The 13,471-nt window shown below is 50.2% G+C and overlaps 1 protein-coding gene across 1 annotated transcript; it reads left to right on the top strand.

Annotated features, from left to right (window-relative positions):
* Positions 1-9,164: 9,164 nt before the first annotated feature.
* S100A9 (S100 calcium binding protein A9) lies at positions 9,165-12,428 on the top strand. The gene is made up of 3 exons (XM_002810166.5): positions 9,165-9,298; positions 9,686-9,850; positions 12,049-12,428. The coding sequence occupies exons 2-3, from the start codon at positions 9,701-9,703 to the stop codon at positions 12,241-12,243; spliced, it is 345 nt and encodes a 114-aa protein (XP_002810212.1). The 5' UTR covers positions 9,165-9,298; positions 9,686-9,700; the 3' UTR covers positions 12,244-12,428.
* Positions 12,429-13,471: the final 1,043 nt, after the last annotated feature.

Here is a 13,471-nt window from a genome sequence, read left to right as displayed (position 1 = left end):
CTCCTTCCCTTCCAGACTTGGCCTCCAGGCCCTGCCCTTCTTCACCAGCTGGTGGCTCCTCCTCCAGCCCTCACTCTCCCTGGCCCTAGAGGGCACTCCCTCCCTGGGAATGGAGCACTCGGGCTCTAGCTTCCCAGAGAGAAGAGGAGAGCCCAGGATCCCTAACAAAAGATGGGAGAGAAGGGGAAAACAGAGGGCAAGGCTCTGAGCCAGCTCCTTTCACAGCACCTGGAGAAATGCAAGTGGGACCAGACTCAGGCTGAGAGCACCTGGGGACCCGCCCTGTGAATAAGCCCAGGTAGCTCCTCCCTGGGAAAGGGCAAGATTGCCCAACACTCCGGAGAGCTCGTCCTCAGCCCCAACCTGGGAAAGCCTGCAGGGCCTGAGGGTTGTGTCTGCAACATCTAGAAACTTCCTGCCTGTGAAGATCTGCTCCAGGAGCCTGAAGACTGTGGATTGAAGTCACTCACCAACACCCGCTTTTACCAGGGTCATGAGCAGGGTCAGGATGGACAGAGAGAAACTAGGAGGTACAATCTCAGGAAACAGCTCACGATGCCTAATTCTGCCCCAATAGCTTACATGTCTGCCCATCATCTTCCCGCCTGTCACTCCCCACTGTCAGCATCAAGCTGCCACCTACCACAGAAAGCCTCCCACAAACCAAGAATCTCCAGCTCCTCGCCATATTCCAGTTGTCACCTAATCTCATTCCACATTCTTCAACCTGGACTTCCAGCCCTTGAGTCTTCACAGAGGAAACTCTGCATGACACTTTCCAAGAACGCAGTAGGGTGCAGTCTCCAGGGGGACCTGCAGAGCCTCTCATGTCCTGGAGAGTGGGGCAGCCTCCCTAGACACTGAGGAAGTGCCCTGAATCCAGAACAGTTGCTCTCAGTGAGCTGCAGTCCCACTCTCAGCCCAGGCTCCCCAGGAGCGCTCTCTGGATGGGGCCCCTTGAGAATGTGCCAGGTCTACCTGGTATTCATCCCAGTCATGCACCCAGACCCAGGCTGGAGCTGTGTGATGAGCAGGGGGCTGCTGAGCTCTGTCCTAGGGTGAGGGTGAATGTGGGGCAGAGACGGAGACAGAGATGAAGGAGACCAAGAACTGGAGCCTGGGACCAGCACTGTAGGGACCCTGGTAGTTTCCCCAGCCTGGCAGCATGCTGTTTCTCCATGCCTTTTGCTGGCCGCCCATCCTAAATAAGTAGAACAGCTCTCAAAATGAGAAGGTTTCTGGGCTTGCATCCGGGGCACCAGGGACTTGAGAAGACTCGGTTCCCCTTTTTGGAGCGGCTTGGGGAGGAGAAGCCCAAGAAGAGATTGGGTGGTAGCTGCCTAAGTGGACCAACAGATTCTCTGCCCCATCTAGAGACCAGCAGATTCTTGAGGACTAACAGACTGAGGGCATCAGGAGGGAGGAAGAGAGCAGTGTGGGTTGTCCCTCTCTGATTCTGTGAACTCAGAATCCCGAGAGGACCTCGTAAGTCCTAAATTATCTGGCCCTCAGCCCCATCTCACTCCACGCTGCCAGAGCAGGCTGTGCTCTCTGCCCCACCTTCCACCATCTCAGGACCCTTCCCAAGTGCCCAGCCTCACTCCCCACCTGCGCCCAGAGGCTCCACTTCAGCCTGGCATCTTTGGAAAGCACTCCGTGACTAGTCAGGACTGGTAGAGGCTCAGAGTCTCTCTTCTCCATTCTAGCACCTGTATGAATTGTAATTATAATCTCCTCAAGAGCAGTTCTCAAGTCTGTCTCTTTACCTGCCTTTAATAATATCATTATTTATATTTACATTTTTTTGGTCCTCTGTCTTAAGCTTCCCTCCAGCTGTGAATTTCACAGAGGTGGGAATTATACTTTATTCTGTAGTCTCAGGGTTTAGCTTAGTGTCTGGCATAATGCTGACACATGTTAGAAACTCAATAAGTATTTGTCAGATAAAGAAGGAAGGGAGGGAGGGAGGGAGGGAGGAAGAGAGAGAGAGAGAAAGAAAGAAAGAAAAAGAAAGAAAGAGGAAGGAAAGAAAGAAGACAGAGAGGAAGAAAGAAAGAAGAGAGAGAGAGAGAGAGAAAGAAAGAAAGAAAGAAAGAAAGAAAGAAAGAAAGAAAGAAAGAAAGAAAGAAAGAAAGAAAGAAAGAAAGAAAGAAAGAAAGAAAGAGACTTAAACAGGACACACTTTTAAAAGGTGTCAAAAGAAGAAGTGGAAAGGAAAAGCAAGCGAGCACACCGACCTGCTTCAAATAATGCACACCTTCAAGTACCTAAGGCAGTGGTTCTCAAAGAGTGGCCCAGGGGAAACTGGGGGACCCCAAGGCCCCTTGCGGGGGTCCATGAGATCAAAACTAATTCCAGAACAATATTCCCTGAATTGCCCACCACAGGAAACTGCCCACAAACCAAGACTCTCGGCTTCTCACTTTCCTCACTGTGCTGATATTTGCACTGATGACACAAAAACAATGGTAGAAAAAACCGACAGAGACATGAACCTATGTGTGGCATCAAATGCACTAGCAGTCATTGTATTCCTCACAATGTATTCTTTCAAGAAAAGGAGCCTCACTTAGGAATGTTCTTGATGAAGCAGTGAGAATTACTCATTTTATTAAATCTCAACCCTGATTCTCTCAAGGAAAAGCATTTGTGTGCTAGAGTTGTGAGCTGAACCAGCCACTTTTTCATGGACGTCATGAACAAATAACATAGAACAAATGATAGCCAAACTATGGATACTCATATTTGGGTATGCGGCATACATTTTCTTGAAAATTAACAAAGTGAGCCTTTCACTTCCAGGAAAACAACTAGAATTTGTTAGCATAATAAAATTGGAGCTTTCAGGCAAAAATTTGAATTTTGGAAAATTTGTGTCTGCCACCATGAGTTTGACAGCTTCCCAATACTTGAAGACTACTGATAGGATCAGTGGTGATATTAACAAATGTGGTGGGGCTTGCTTTTTTTGTTTTGTTTTGTTTTTGAGATGGAATCTATCTCTGTTGCCCAGGCTGGAGTGCAGTGGCATGATCTCTGCTCACTGCAACCTCTGCCTCCCGGGTTCAAGTGATTCTCCTGCCTCAGCGTCCCAAGTAGCTGAGACTACAGGGATGTGCTACCACACATGGCTAATTTTTTGTATTTTTAGTAGAGATGGGGTTTCATAGTGTTAGCCAGGATGGTCTCGATCTCCTGACCTCATGATCTGCCCGCCTCAGCCTCCCAAAGTGCTGGGATTACAGGCGTGAGCCACCACGCCTGGCCAAATGTGTTTTATTTATATGTGTGTGTGATATATATAAATATGTATATATATTGAGTAATAAATGGTGTCGGCATTTAGAAGACGTACATAACAGTCAACCAATATTTTCCAAATGATCAATATATGAAGTCACAAAGTCACAAAGTTTGGATAAAAGATCCATTAAATTTTAAGAGGGACCAATTGATTCTAACGTAATAGAGAACAAATAATTCATTGATATGGTTTCAGACTCTACGTTGCAACTAACCTTTGAGAAACCATCACTTGTTGGGTTTTGATGTAATATGAGAGAAGAATATCCACAATTATATATTTAAAAGCTATTAATGTATTCATCCCCTTTGCAACTACTTATCTGTGGGAGATTGGATTTTCTTCAAATCTTCAACCAAAGCAACATACAGCAATACCTTGTATGCAGAAATAGATGTGATAAACCAGCTGTCTTCTTTGAAGCCATACAGTAAAAAGGTCTGCAAAAATGTGAAAAAAAAAACACTCTTCTCACTAGCTTTTGACATATATATATAAAAAAATTATTTTTAATTGTTTAAAAATGTGGTAATACATAATGTGTTTAATGGTACTTTAAGTGAGTTAATAAATCATTTTAAATTTTTTAAACTTTTAATGTAGTAAATACTGATACATATAATCCACAAAAGCTCTTTGGGATACTCAATAACTTCTATGAATACATATAAAAGGGTCCAGAGAGCAAAAAGATTAAAAACCTGGGGCCAAAGGAATCCCACAGCTGTCCTGATGCAGATAGGCCACAAGGTGGCAGCATGCGCCCTCTGATAACTCCGGAGCCACCTTTCACTCACTAGGAGTCTCTGAGCAACCTCTTTCATCCATCACTCCCTTCCACTTCCTTCGTTACCTTCATGCTTCTGTGTTGCACGTCTTTTTTTTTTTCTAACTAGCTTTATCCACCAACGCCTTCATAATTACAGGACATAGCCATCTCCTAAGCATAAGTTCTGGCCAAACCAAGCCAGTCATTCATTTTATTCTGCAAACATTTGTCAGGTGTCACTCATATGCAAAGCTTATCATCCAGGGATGAGTACATTGAGAACACTGCTCTCAAGTAGTTAATAATATAATGAGGGAGACAGATCCAAAGGCCAGTGATTATAATGCCTGCTGAGTGTGAAAACCCTTCATTCTTTACAAAGGGCTGTGGACTTCAAAGGGAGTCCTGAGAGCAGAGGATGCCAAAAGCCAGATGCTGAGATACTCATCAAAAATTTCTGCAGGGATCTGGAACCTAGGGACATAGTGAGCACAAAAGCCAGGTTCCCAAGAGATCGGGGAGGAGAAATGATTGGAGCAACAGAAGCCAGGCAACAAAAGGGAATGCCAGCTTTCTCAATTTTGAAGGTGGCGTGTCTGAGAAATTAGGAGGATGATGAGCAGAGGCAGCCGAGGTGGAGACAGAGGGAGAGGTCCAGACTTGGGGAAGCTTAGGTTGAATGTCTAAGAAGCCAGATCACTGGAGCGGCCTCACTGTGGATGCTGGAGCAGCCCAGCATGGGAGCAGGGAGTGGGGCTGCTCTCAGCAGGGGGCCTTAGAGACCTCAGGATGGCCAGTCAGTGGAGGCCACAAGGATGCCAGGGGTGGTCAAAGCTTGGTGTGGACTGAGCCCAAACGTGGTAGAACAATGGTCTGAAGCTACCCGTGGATAGCTTCTGCAAGTCATCCTAATGCACTAGAGTCTAGAATGAGCACTGGGGAAATGGGGGATGTTAGGGGGATTGTGGTTAGGAGACCCGTATCCAGAGATCTCCAAGGAAGAGCACCTGGGACTGCCAGCAAGGAGGAGGACAGGGAATGGAGGAATAGGCAGCAGGCTGTGCGCAGCCTGAGTGGGGCTGGGCCTCAGGCATGAGAGTCCCTGTGAGGAGAGGGACCTGACTTCACCTGCAGGTGGAGCAAGTAGGCCAGGAGACAGTGCCCAGGGGCCATGAGGCTAGTGGTAGTCATGAAGCCCACCAAGAGTCCATCAAAACTTGGAATCTGTGCTAGAAACGACCTAAGGGTCAGCTGTCCCAATCTCCTTATGTAATGGACAAGAAAATGGAGGCCCGAACATGGAAATCACTTCTAAAGACCACCAGCAAGTCTGGGAAAGCTAAGGACTAAAACCCAGCTCAGTCCCTCAGTCCGGGTCCCACTGTGTGCCTGCTGTAACACCCCCATTACAACGCAGGAGGGGCAAAGCTCCCTGAAAGGCCACAGTGGGAGCTGCAGAGAAGGAAAAGACAGACCCACAGTGGGTCCCAGGCATCTGGGAAAGAGCACAGTGATTTGATGGTAGCTGAAGGAACCTCTGCCTGCTTGTTTGTTTGCTTGCTTGGTTGTTTGTTTGTTTGAAATGGAGTCTCACCCTGTCACCCAGGCCGGAGTGCCATGGCGCGATCTTGGCTCACTGCAACCTCCGCCTCCCAGGTTCAAGCGGTCCTCCTGCCTCAGACTCCCGAGTAGCTGGGATTACAGGTGCGCACCACCACACCCGACTAATTTTTTGTATCTTTAGTAAAGATGGAGGTTTCACCATGTTGGCCATGCTGGTCTCGAACTCCTGACCTCGTGATCCACCTGCCTCGTGCTCCCAAAGTGCTGGGATTACAGGCGTGAACCTCCGCGCCCGGCCACTTATTTGTTTTTTAACCCAAAAAGCCACGCCCTTTTCTCCCAGTGAAAACCTCGAGTCATTGTACAGAGCCAGGAAAATTGGCCCACCCACTTCATGCCCTAGCAGGAGGCTCTGAATTTCCCTGGAAAATCAGTGCCCAGAGGGGAAGACCCCCATCCCACCATCCCTCAGTCCAATCTCTGGCCTCGGCTGGCAGTGAGGAGGCAGGTGGGTGTCGGCCACCTACTGATCATGCCAGGAATTGTCTGCTCCAGTCAGAACCGGAATGGCTCAGCCCTGGCCTCACCTGCACCTGGGCTAGCCCAGAAACTGGGGGCCTGCAGTGGCCTTCTAAGATGGGGGCCCACTGTCAGCATCAGATCCCCCAAGTGCAGATTCCCATCTGTTTTGAAACCCTGACCCGCTGTTCATTCCCACCCACTGCTGAGCCTTCTCTCCCCTGACTCCTTATTTTACTTTCATTCTGAATCAGCACTAAATGACCACAGTCAGTGGCTCTGCAGAAAGTCACAGAACAGAGGGTGACAGGCCAGTGGTTATGTCACATTCACTCACTTCATCATTGATTCATGCACTCCTGAATTTATTCAATCAATAAGTGTTCATCCAGTGCCTACTGAGCCAGCCCTTGCCCAGTGCTAAGACTTCAGAGGTGAGCAGGCAGCATCCCTGCCTAGAGGAGCCACAGTGGTGTGGAGGAGTCAGAAAGTCAACCTGAAAGTTGAGAGCTCCATGACAAAGCAGAGATGCCTGCCGCACACCATCACTCAGGGTTTGATTAACACACACCCTGCTTCATTGTCATGCTTTTTTTGTTTTTATTTTAAATTAATGGACAAATTGTATTAAACAGGAATTTTCACATAAAGCTTCAGATGTCCTGGGCCCTCAGGAGGTCCAAGAACATCCGGTCTACTTTCCCACTTGGCAGCCCTGGCCTGACACTGGCTGTCCCTTCAAGTTAGGAACGTTCTCATTCCCCACAGTTGCCACCACTGTCCAGTGTCCCCAACACTGAGGCCCCATATCAGTGGCCACAAGTTGCCCTACTGCTGCCGTCGATGTTCTCGTGCCCCGCCAGCTTCACCTTGGGTCTGGTTCCTGCAAGGGTGAGTTGGAGATCCTTGGTTCAGGGTGAGAAGTGCTTTGTCAGAGGCAGCAGAGGGCGCCATGGGAGCACACAGGAAGGGCGCCTGGGGCCGTGCAGGGACTGCAGAACAGGCTGCATTGGCACACAGGGTCGGCTGCTGGCTGCTGGCTGGGCTTCCTCCGTCAGCTTAAACAATGGAAGGCGGACTTGGATAGGAAATCTACTTCATGCTTTCCTGAGCTGTGTCTGCACTGTTCATTCATTCATAGACGACTCATGCATTCAAGCACTCATTCGTTTATTTATTAAATGCTTGCTGTGTGCTTAGCACTGTGCCAAGCCCTGTCCTTAGCTACCAAGAGTTTAAAATGTAATTTGGAAGACAGGATATAAGATTATGTCTCCCCTTTGTATTGTGACTCACTCATCAAGTTCTCCCAGCATCTAGCATTCATATCTGGCACTCAGTAGGTGCTCAACAAATATTTATTGCATAAATGAATGAAAAGATTCTTAGTAACAATACCTTTTATTTACTGGGCTCTTCCCAACTTTCCATGTATTGTCACAATCCTCAAGGTAAGTCCTGATATTATCCTATTTTATTGATAAGAAAAGTAAGGCACAGAGAAGTTAAGTAAATTGCCTAAGGTCACACAGACAGTCTGAAGTCTTAACCACTACTCCAGGTGCATCTCAGCGGTGTGAGGCAGGCCATGCTTAGGGCCAATGCTTAGCACACACAGAGATTTTCTCGGGCTTTCAGAGGACAAAGCAGTCAGGAGGGGCTGGGGCAATAAAGGAAGGCTTCATGGAGACAGAACAAAAGAACCAGTGCAGGTAGAAGAAGAGAACCATCTTTCCTGATAGAGAGAGGGGGCAGCAAGCAAGAGGGAGTCCCAGGGTGGATCATCCATACTGGCTTCCAGGGGTGAGGGGAAAGGATGCCAGCAAGGACTTCAGCAAGGATCAATCAGCAAATCCAAGGGTGTCCCTCGTGCCAAGCCCTGGGCTGTGTGCATAGGAGAACACGAACATGAATGAGAACCTACTTTTGAGGAGCTACAGCCAATTGTCGGACAGAGGCAAAATATGTAAATAATTTTACTCCAGCAAAGCAAGTGTTGAGAGCCAGAAGTGGTATGAGAATCATTGTCAGGAAGACAGAAACTGTTTCCAAATGGGAAGCACAGAGCAGTCTCCTTGGAAGGGAGTGCATTAGAACTGAGCCGTGGAGGTGGGCAGGATATCACTGTGGAGTGGGGGAAGGGCACTCCTGGGGTGGCAAGATGGGAGGTGGGCCCTGTGTTCCCACAGTGAGCAGGGAGGTAGTGAAAGGGAAGCTGGCCAGACAGGCAGGGCCATTCCAAGAGGGCTTTGTGTGCAGGGCTAAGCCAAGCTTTCTCCATAGGCAATGGGGAGCCACTGGAGGTTTGTAGCAGGGGAAGGACACGTCTTGCCCACCAGGAGGCTATATAAAAACAGTTGTCTCCCTGGAACCCTTGCTGGGAGCAGGATTTAGAAAAATGATGCTGAGAGATGCTAGAAACATATTCGCCCTGAGGCTCTCTCACTCAGACTGCAAGAGGGAGGTATCATCAGAATTGCCCTTAACCAGGAACCAGAATAGCTGGGTCCCCTTCCTGCCAAGTCAGCAACCAGCTATGTGACCTTGCTCAGGTCCATCTCCGGGTGTCAGTTTCTTCATCTACAATGCAAGAGAGTTGCCCACCTCTGAGAACACTTCTAACCCCAACTCTCACCCTACGAATCTAAGAATCCCATACCAACCCCTCACCATCCTAAGTATCACAGAGCCAGGCAAGCATGGGGGAGGGCTCAGACCATCCTTGTTGGACTAAAAGGAAGGGGCAGACTGCCCGTGGGGGGCAGCCGAGAGGGTCAGGCCCCCATAGGTCTTCAGCCTGCTTCAACCTCAAAGGGGACGGGGGGCTGAGTGGTGCCAGAGGAGCAGCAGGCTCACTCGGGGAGAGCAGGGGCTTAGGATAGAAGGGAAATGAACTAAACAACCAGCTTCCTCCCAAACCAGTTTCAGGCCAGGGCTGGGAATTTCACAAAAAAGCAAAAGGCGCTCTGTGAACATTTCCTGCCCCGCCCCAGCCCCCTTCCTGGCAGCATTACCACACTGCTCACCTGTGAAGCAATCTTCCGGAGACAGGCCCAAAGGGCCAAGTGCCCCAGTCAGGAGCTGCCTATAAATGCAGAGCCTGCACAGCTCTGGCAAACACTCTGTGTGGCTCCTCGGTTTTGGTAAGTGAGCTGCCAGCTTCCGCAGGCAGAAGCCTGCCTGCCAATTCCTTCTTTCCTTCCCTGACCCAACTTCCTTCCAAATCCTCCTCCTGGAAGCCCTCTTTGGTTGGCCCTGCCTACTTTAAAGCTTCTTTCACATTTTCTTAGGTCATGTTCCCCTGGGGTCTCCTGCCCTCAAATTCTTTGCTTTTTGGCACTCTGTAGATATTCTAAAAAATCATTTTGTACATGTGTGTGACAGGTCATCTCCCAGTTAAGTTGCAGCCTGTGCTTTCTTTTTATTTTGCACTTCCCCCACTATTTCTGTGAGTGCTTAGTAGGAAGTGTCAAAGAAGCTTGACAGCATTTTCTTCTAAGTGTCCCAACTCTTGGTTTTCCATTACACAGACAGAGTGCAAGACGATGACTTGCAAAATGTCGCAGCTGGAACGCAACATAGAGACCATCATCAACACCTTCCACCAATACTCTGTGAAGCTGGGGCACCCAGACACCCTGAACCAGGGGGAATTCAAAGAGCTGGTGCAAAAAGATCTGCAAAACTTTCTCAAGGTAGGGCTGGACTCTGGCAGGTCTGACCCAGCCTCACAGCAATTTGGGTTGACAAGGGAGGATGAGAGTATGGCCTACAGCAATCAAGGGGAAGATTTGAGCTCCTGGAGCCCAGCCCCAAGACGCAGCGGGTGTCCTATTATACAGGGCAGGTGCTCACAGTTACACAGGACAACAGGGTCAAGAAATAGCTCAACTGAACACCTACTATTTGTCGGGCCCTGTTCTGGGCAGAGGGATGTAGTGGTAAATGGGGAGCCCACTATTCCAGTGGAGGGGGACACACAGTAAAGTCGTTGGCCAATAAAGAGCACAGATAAAGCCAAATGCCAATAAGTGCCTGGAAGAAAATGAGATAGAGTGTGCTGTGGGCAATGGGGCTGGGCAGGGTGGAGGTGACCAGTTAGGGTACGTGAGAAGGGCCTCTTTGAGGAGGTAACATTTGAGCTGAGCCCCGAATGTCGGGGAGGGAAGCCCCTGAGGATGACACTTGGCACAAAGCTGAGGAGACCCTAAGCCTCAGGTGGGAACTTGGGGTGGAAGACTTGGAGGGCTTTTCTAATCCTAAGGGTCTGCGGTGGAAAATGAATGCATAAATAGCACATGGAGAGCACCTGCACAGCACTCAGGGAACTGGGAGGTTTTTCCCCTGCTCCAAAAGTGATTAGGCAGTTCTAAGAAAAAGGCTGAGCACTTCCAACAGCCTTTTTGTTTTCTTTTCAAATTTGGGGAAAGTCGGGAAACAGAGGCCTGCATTAAGAAGGGTGGAACACATGGGTCTCAGTCTCAGTTCCACTCCTGGAGCCAGACATCCTGGGGTAGGTCCCCAGCCCTCCCAGTGCCCCTCCCTCTGCCTTGGTAAGGTGGAGAATTGCAGCCTTCAGAGTTAGGGGCCCTGACAGCTCTCCATAGGTGGGAGCCTCAGGCTGGCAGGACACTCGGTGGGGTAGGCAAGAAAGGGCCCAGCAGAGAGGCTGCATGGCAAAGCTATCCTCCATGTGACCCCCTATGCCCGCTTCACCCCCCACCTGACATCCCCCGCCAGAAGCAAAGCGATGCTGCGGGAAAGGAAGCAGAGCCTCATGGATGGGCTGCACAGGAGAGTGCTCGCATTGGCTGGGTGCCCCACAGGTTCTGGGAGGGGACTTAGCAAGGTGACTCAGCCAGAAGGTGGCAGAGCCGGAACCAGCCAGTGCTCTCTTGGACCCCGCCTGGGTCTTCTACCTCCCCTGATGTCTCTCCATTTTTTTTTTTTTTTTTTGAGACTGAGTTTCGCTCTTGTTGCCCAGGCTGGAGTGCAATGGCACAATCTCGGCTCACCACAACCTCCACCTCCCGGGTTCAAGCGATTCTCCTGCTTCAGCCTCCTGAATAGCTGGGATTACAGACATGCACCACCACGCCTGGCTAATTTTGTATTTTTTGTAGAGACGAGGTTTCTCCATGTTGGTCAGGCTGGTCTCGAACTCTTGACCTTAGGTGATCTGCCTGCCTCGGCCTTCCAAAGTGCTGGGATTACAAGCATGAGCCACCCTGTCCGGCTGTCTCCCCTTTTATACTTTATCACACCCTTGAAGGTCAGCGGAGCACATACTCTGCTCTCTGACCCTCCATCTCCCCTGCCCACACCTAGTTTTTCTAGGTGTTTCCCCGTTGTGTTGGTTGAAATACGTTTCACTAATTGGTAACCTCCAGAGGGAAGGGAAGTGAGGGCAGGGGAAGGAGTGAAGTGCAGAGGGGTAGCAGAGTGGAAGTGGCCTCTAAGTCAGATCTGAATTTGCGTGCCCTGAGTAGTCAAGCTGTGAAAACTAATGACCCTTTCTAGGACCGGTTTCGAGTCTTCCTCCAGGAAGATACCATTCCTAGCTGTTAAAGTTGTTATAAGCACCAAATGAGGTGACATTTCCAGGCTTACTCATGCCATGACCAGGGCAAGACCCTGGAACTCAGCTTCCTCTTCTATAAATAGAGAATCAGCACCCAAGTCACAGGGTCATGGAGGGAATAAACTGGAGAGCGTTTGGTATGTGCTCAGTGTCTGCTCCACTGGGGGCACTCAGCCCATGGTCATTTTTAATTTTTAAATCCAGCCCCAGGGTGAGGCTTCCCTGTACATTTGCCAGCTGGTCATTTACTGTGCTCCCAGTCCCCACCTCTGGCCACACCCAGCTCTCACAGCCTTCTCTCCCCACCCACAGAAGGAGAATAAGAAGGAAAAGGTCATAGAGCACATCATGGAGGACCTGGACACAAACGCAGACAAGCAGCTGAGCTTCGAGGAGTTCATCATGCTGATGGCGAGGCTAACCTGGGCCTCCCACGAGAAGATGCACGAGGGTGATGAGGGCCCCGGCCACCACCATAAGCCAGGCCTCGGGGAGGACACCCCCTAAGACCACAGTGGCCAAGATCACAGTGGCCACGGCCACGGCCACAGTCATGGTGGCCACGGCCACAGCCACTAATCAGGAGGCCAGGCCACCCTGCCTCTACCCAACCAGGGCCCCAGGGCCTGTTATGCCAAACTGTCTTGGCTGTGGGGCTAGGGGCTGGGGCCAAATAAAGTCTCTTCTTCCAAGTCAGTGCTCTGTGTGCTTCTTCCACCTCTTCTCCAACCCTGCCTTCCCAGGGCTCTGGGCATTAGACGGCCCTGTCGTTATCTGTGACTCAGCCCCCTCATTCAGTATTAACAAAATGAGAAGCAGCAAAACATGGGTCTGTGCTGGGCCCCTTGGGCTCACCTCCCTGACCATGTCCTCACCTCTGACTTCAGGCCCCAGTGCTCAGATCCCAGGCTCCCTGCGCCATCTCAGACACCCTGTCCAGCCTGTCCAGCCTGACAAATGGCCCTTGTCACTGTACACTGTAGAAAGCAAAAGGGCCTATCCCTGCCCCTTGATATGCCAGCTACCTCACCAACCAGCCCCAAGTCTGTCTTCACCCATCACTGTCTACGCAGCCCTCTCTCTCCTAACAGAATTCTATTCCTCTGAAAGTCTTTCAGAAATGGACCTAGACAGTGCCATGTCTGGGGAGGAATACCGGCACCCAGGCAGTGGAAACAAGGACAGATCCGGTGTGTTTACTCTCAGACTTTTTCTGGATCCAAGAGAGCAATTGGGTCTCTCTTAACAGACCTGCCACCCTAATCAACAGGAGTGCTCACACAAGTGGGAGTCTGGGAGCTTAGCCCTATGCCCACCCTGGTCTCAACAGAATGGCAGAGTGAAGAAATGAGCTCCAGTCCTGGCTCTGCAGCTAAAAGACTCCGTGACTACCAGGAGAAGTCTGTGCTCTGGGTCCGGAGAGCCTGGGGGTCTGAAGATTCTGATTTTAAGCTTTGAGAGCCAGCTATCCTTTCTGGTGGGTAGCTGAGAGCTGGGGCCAGCACAAGTATCTGCTTCTCTCTGCAAAGCCTGCTACCAGGCCTGGCCCCAGCTGCCTCAGGGCTACTGCTGCAGCTCCCCCTTCAAGCTGCCCCGGATCCAAGTGCTCAGTTCAGGGACTCCTCTGCCATCTTCCTGCCCTTTGGCTATAAAGTCCCTTTCCTAAGTTATAACCAGTGGGATTTGGTCTTCCAAAAACCAGAGTCCAGATCAAGGTCCTCTGACCCCTGTCCTT

This window comes from Pongo abelii, chromosome 1, assembly GCF_028885655.2.
Source record: "Pongo abelii isolate AG06213 chromosome 1, NHGRI_mPonAbe1-v2.0_pri, whole genome shotgun sequence".
In the NCBI taxonomy this organism is placed as follows: domain Eukaryota; kingdom Metazoa; phylum Chordata; class Mammalia; order Primates; family Hominidae; genus Pongo; species Pongo abelii.
This window is presented reverse-complemented; position numbering and strand designations above follow the sequence as displayed.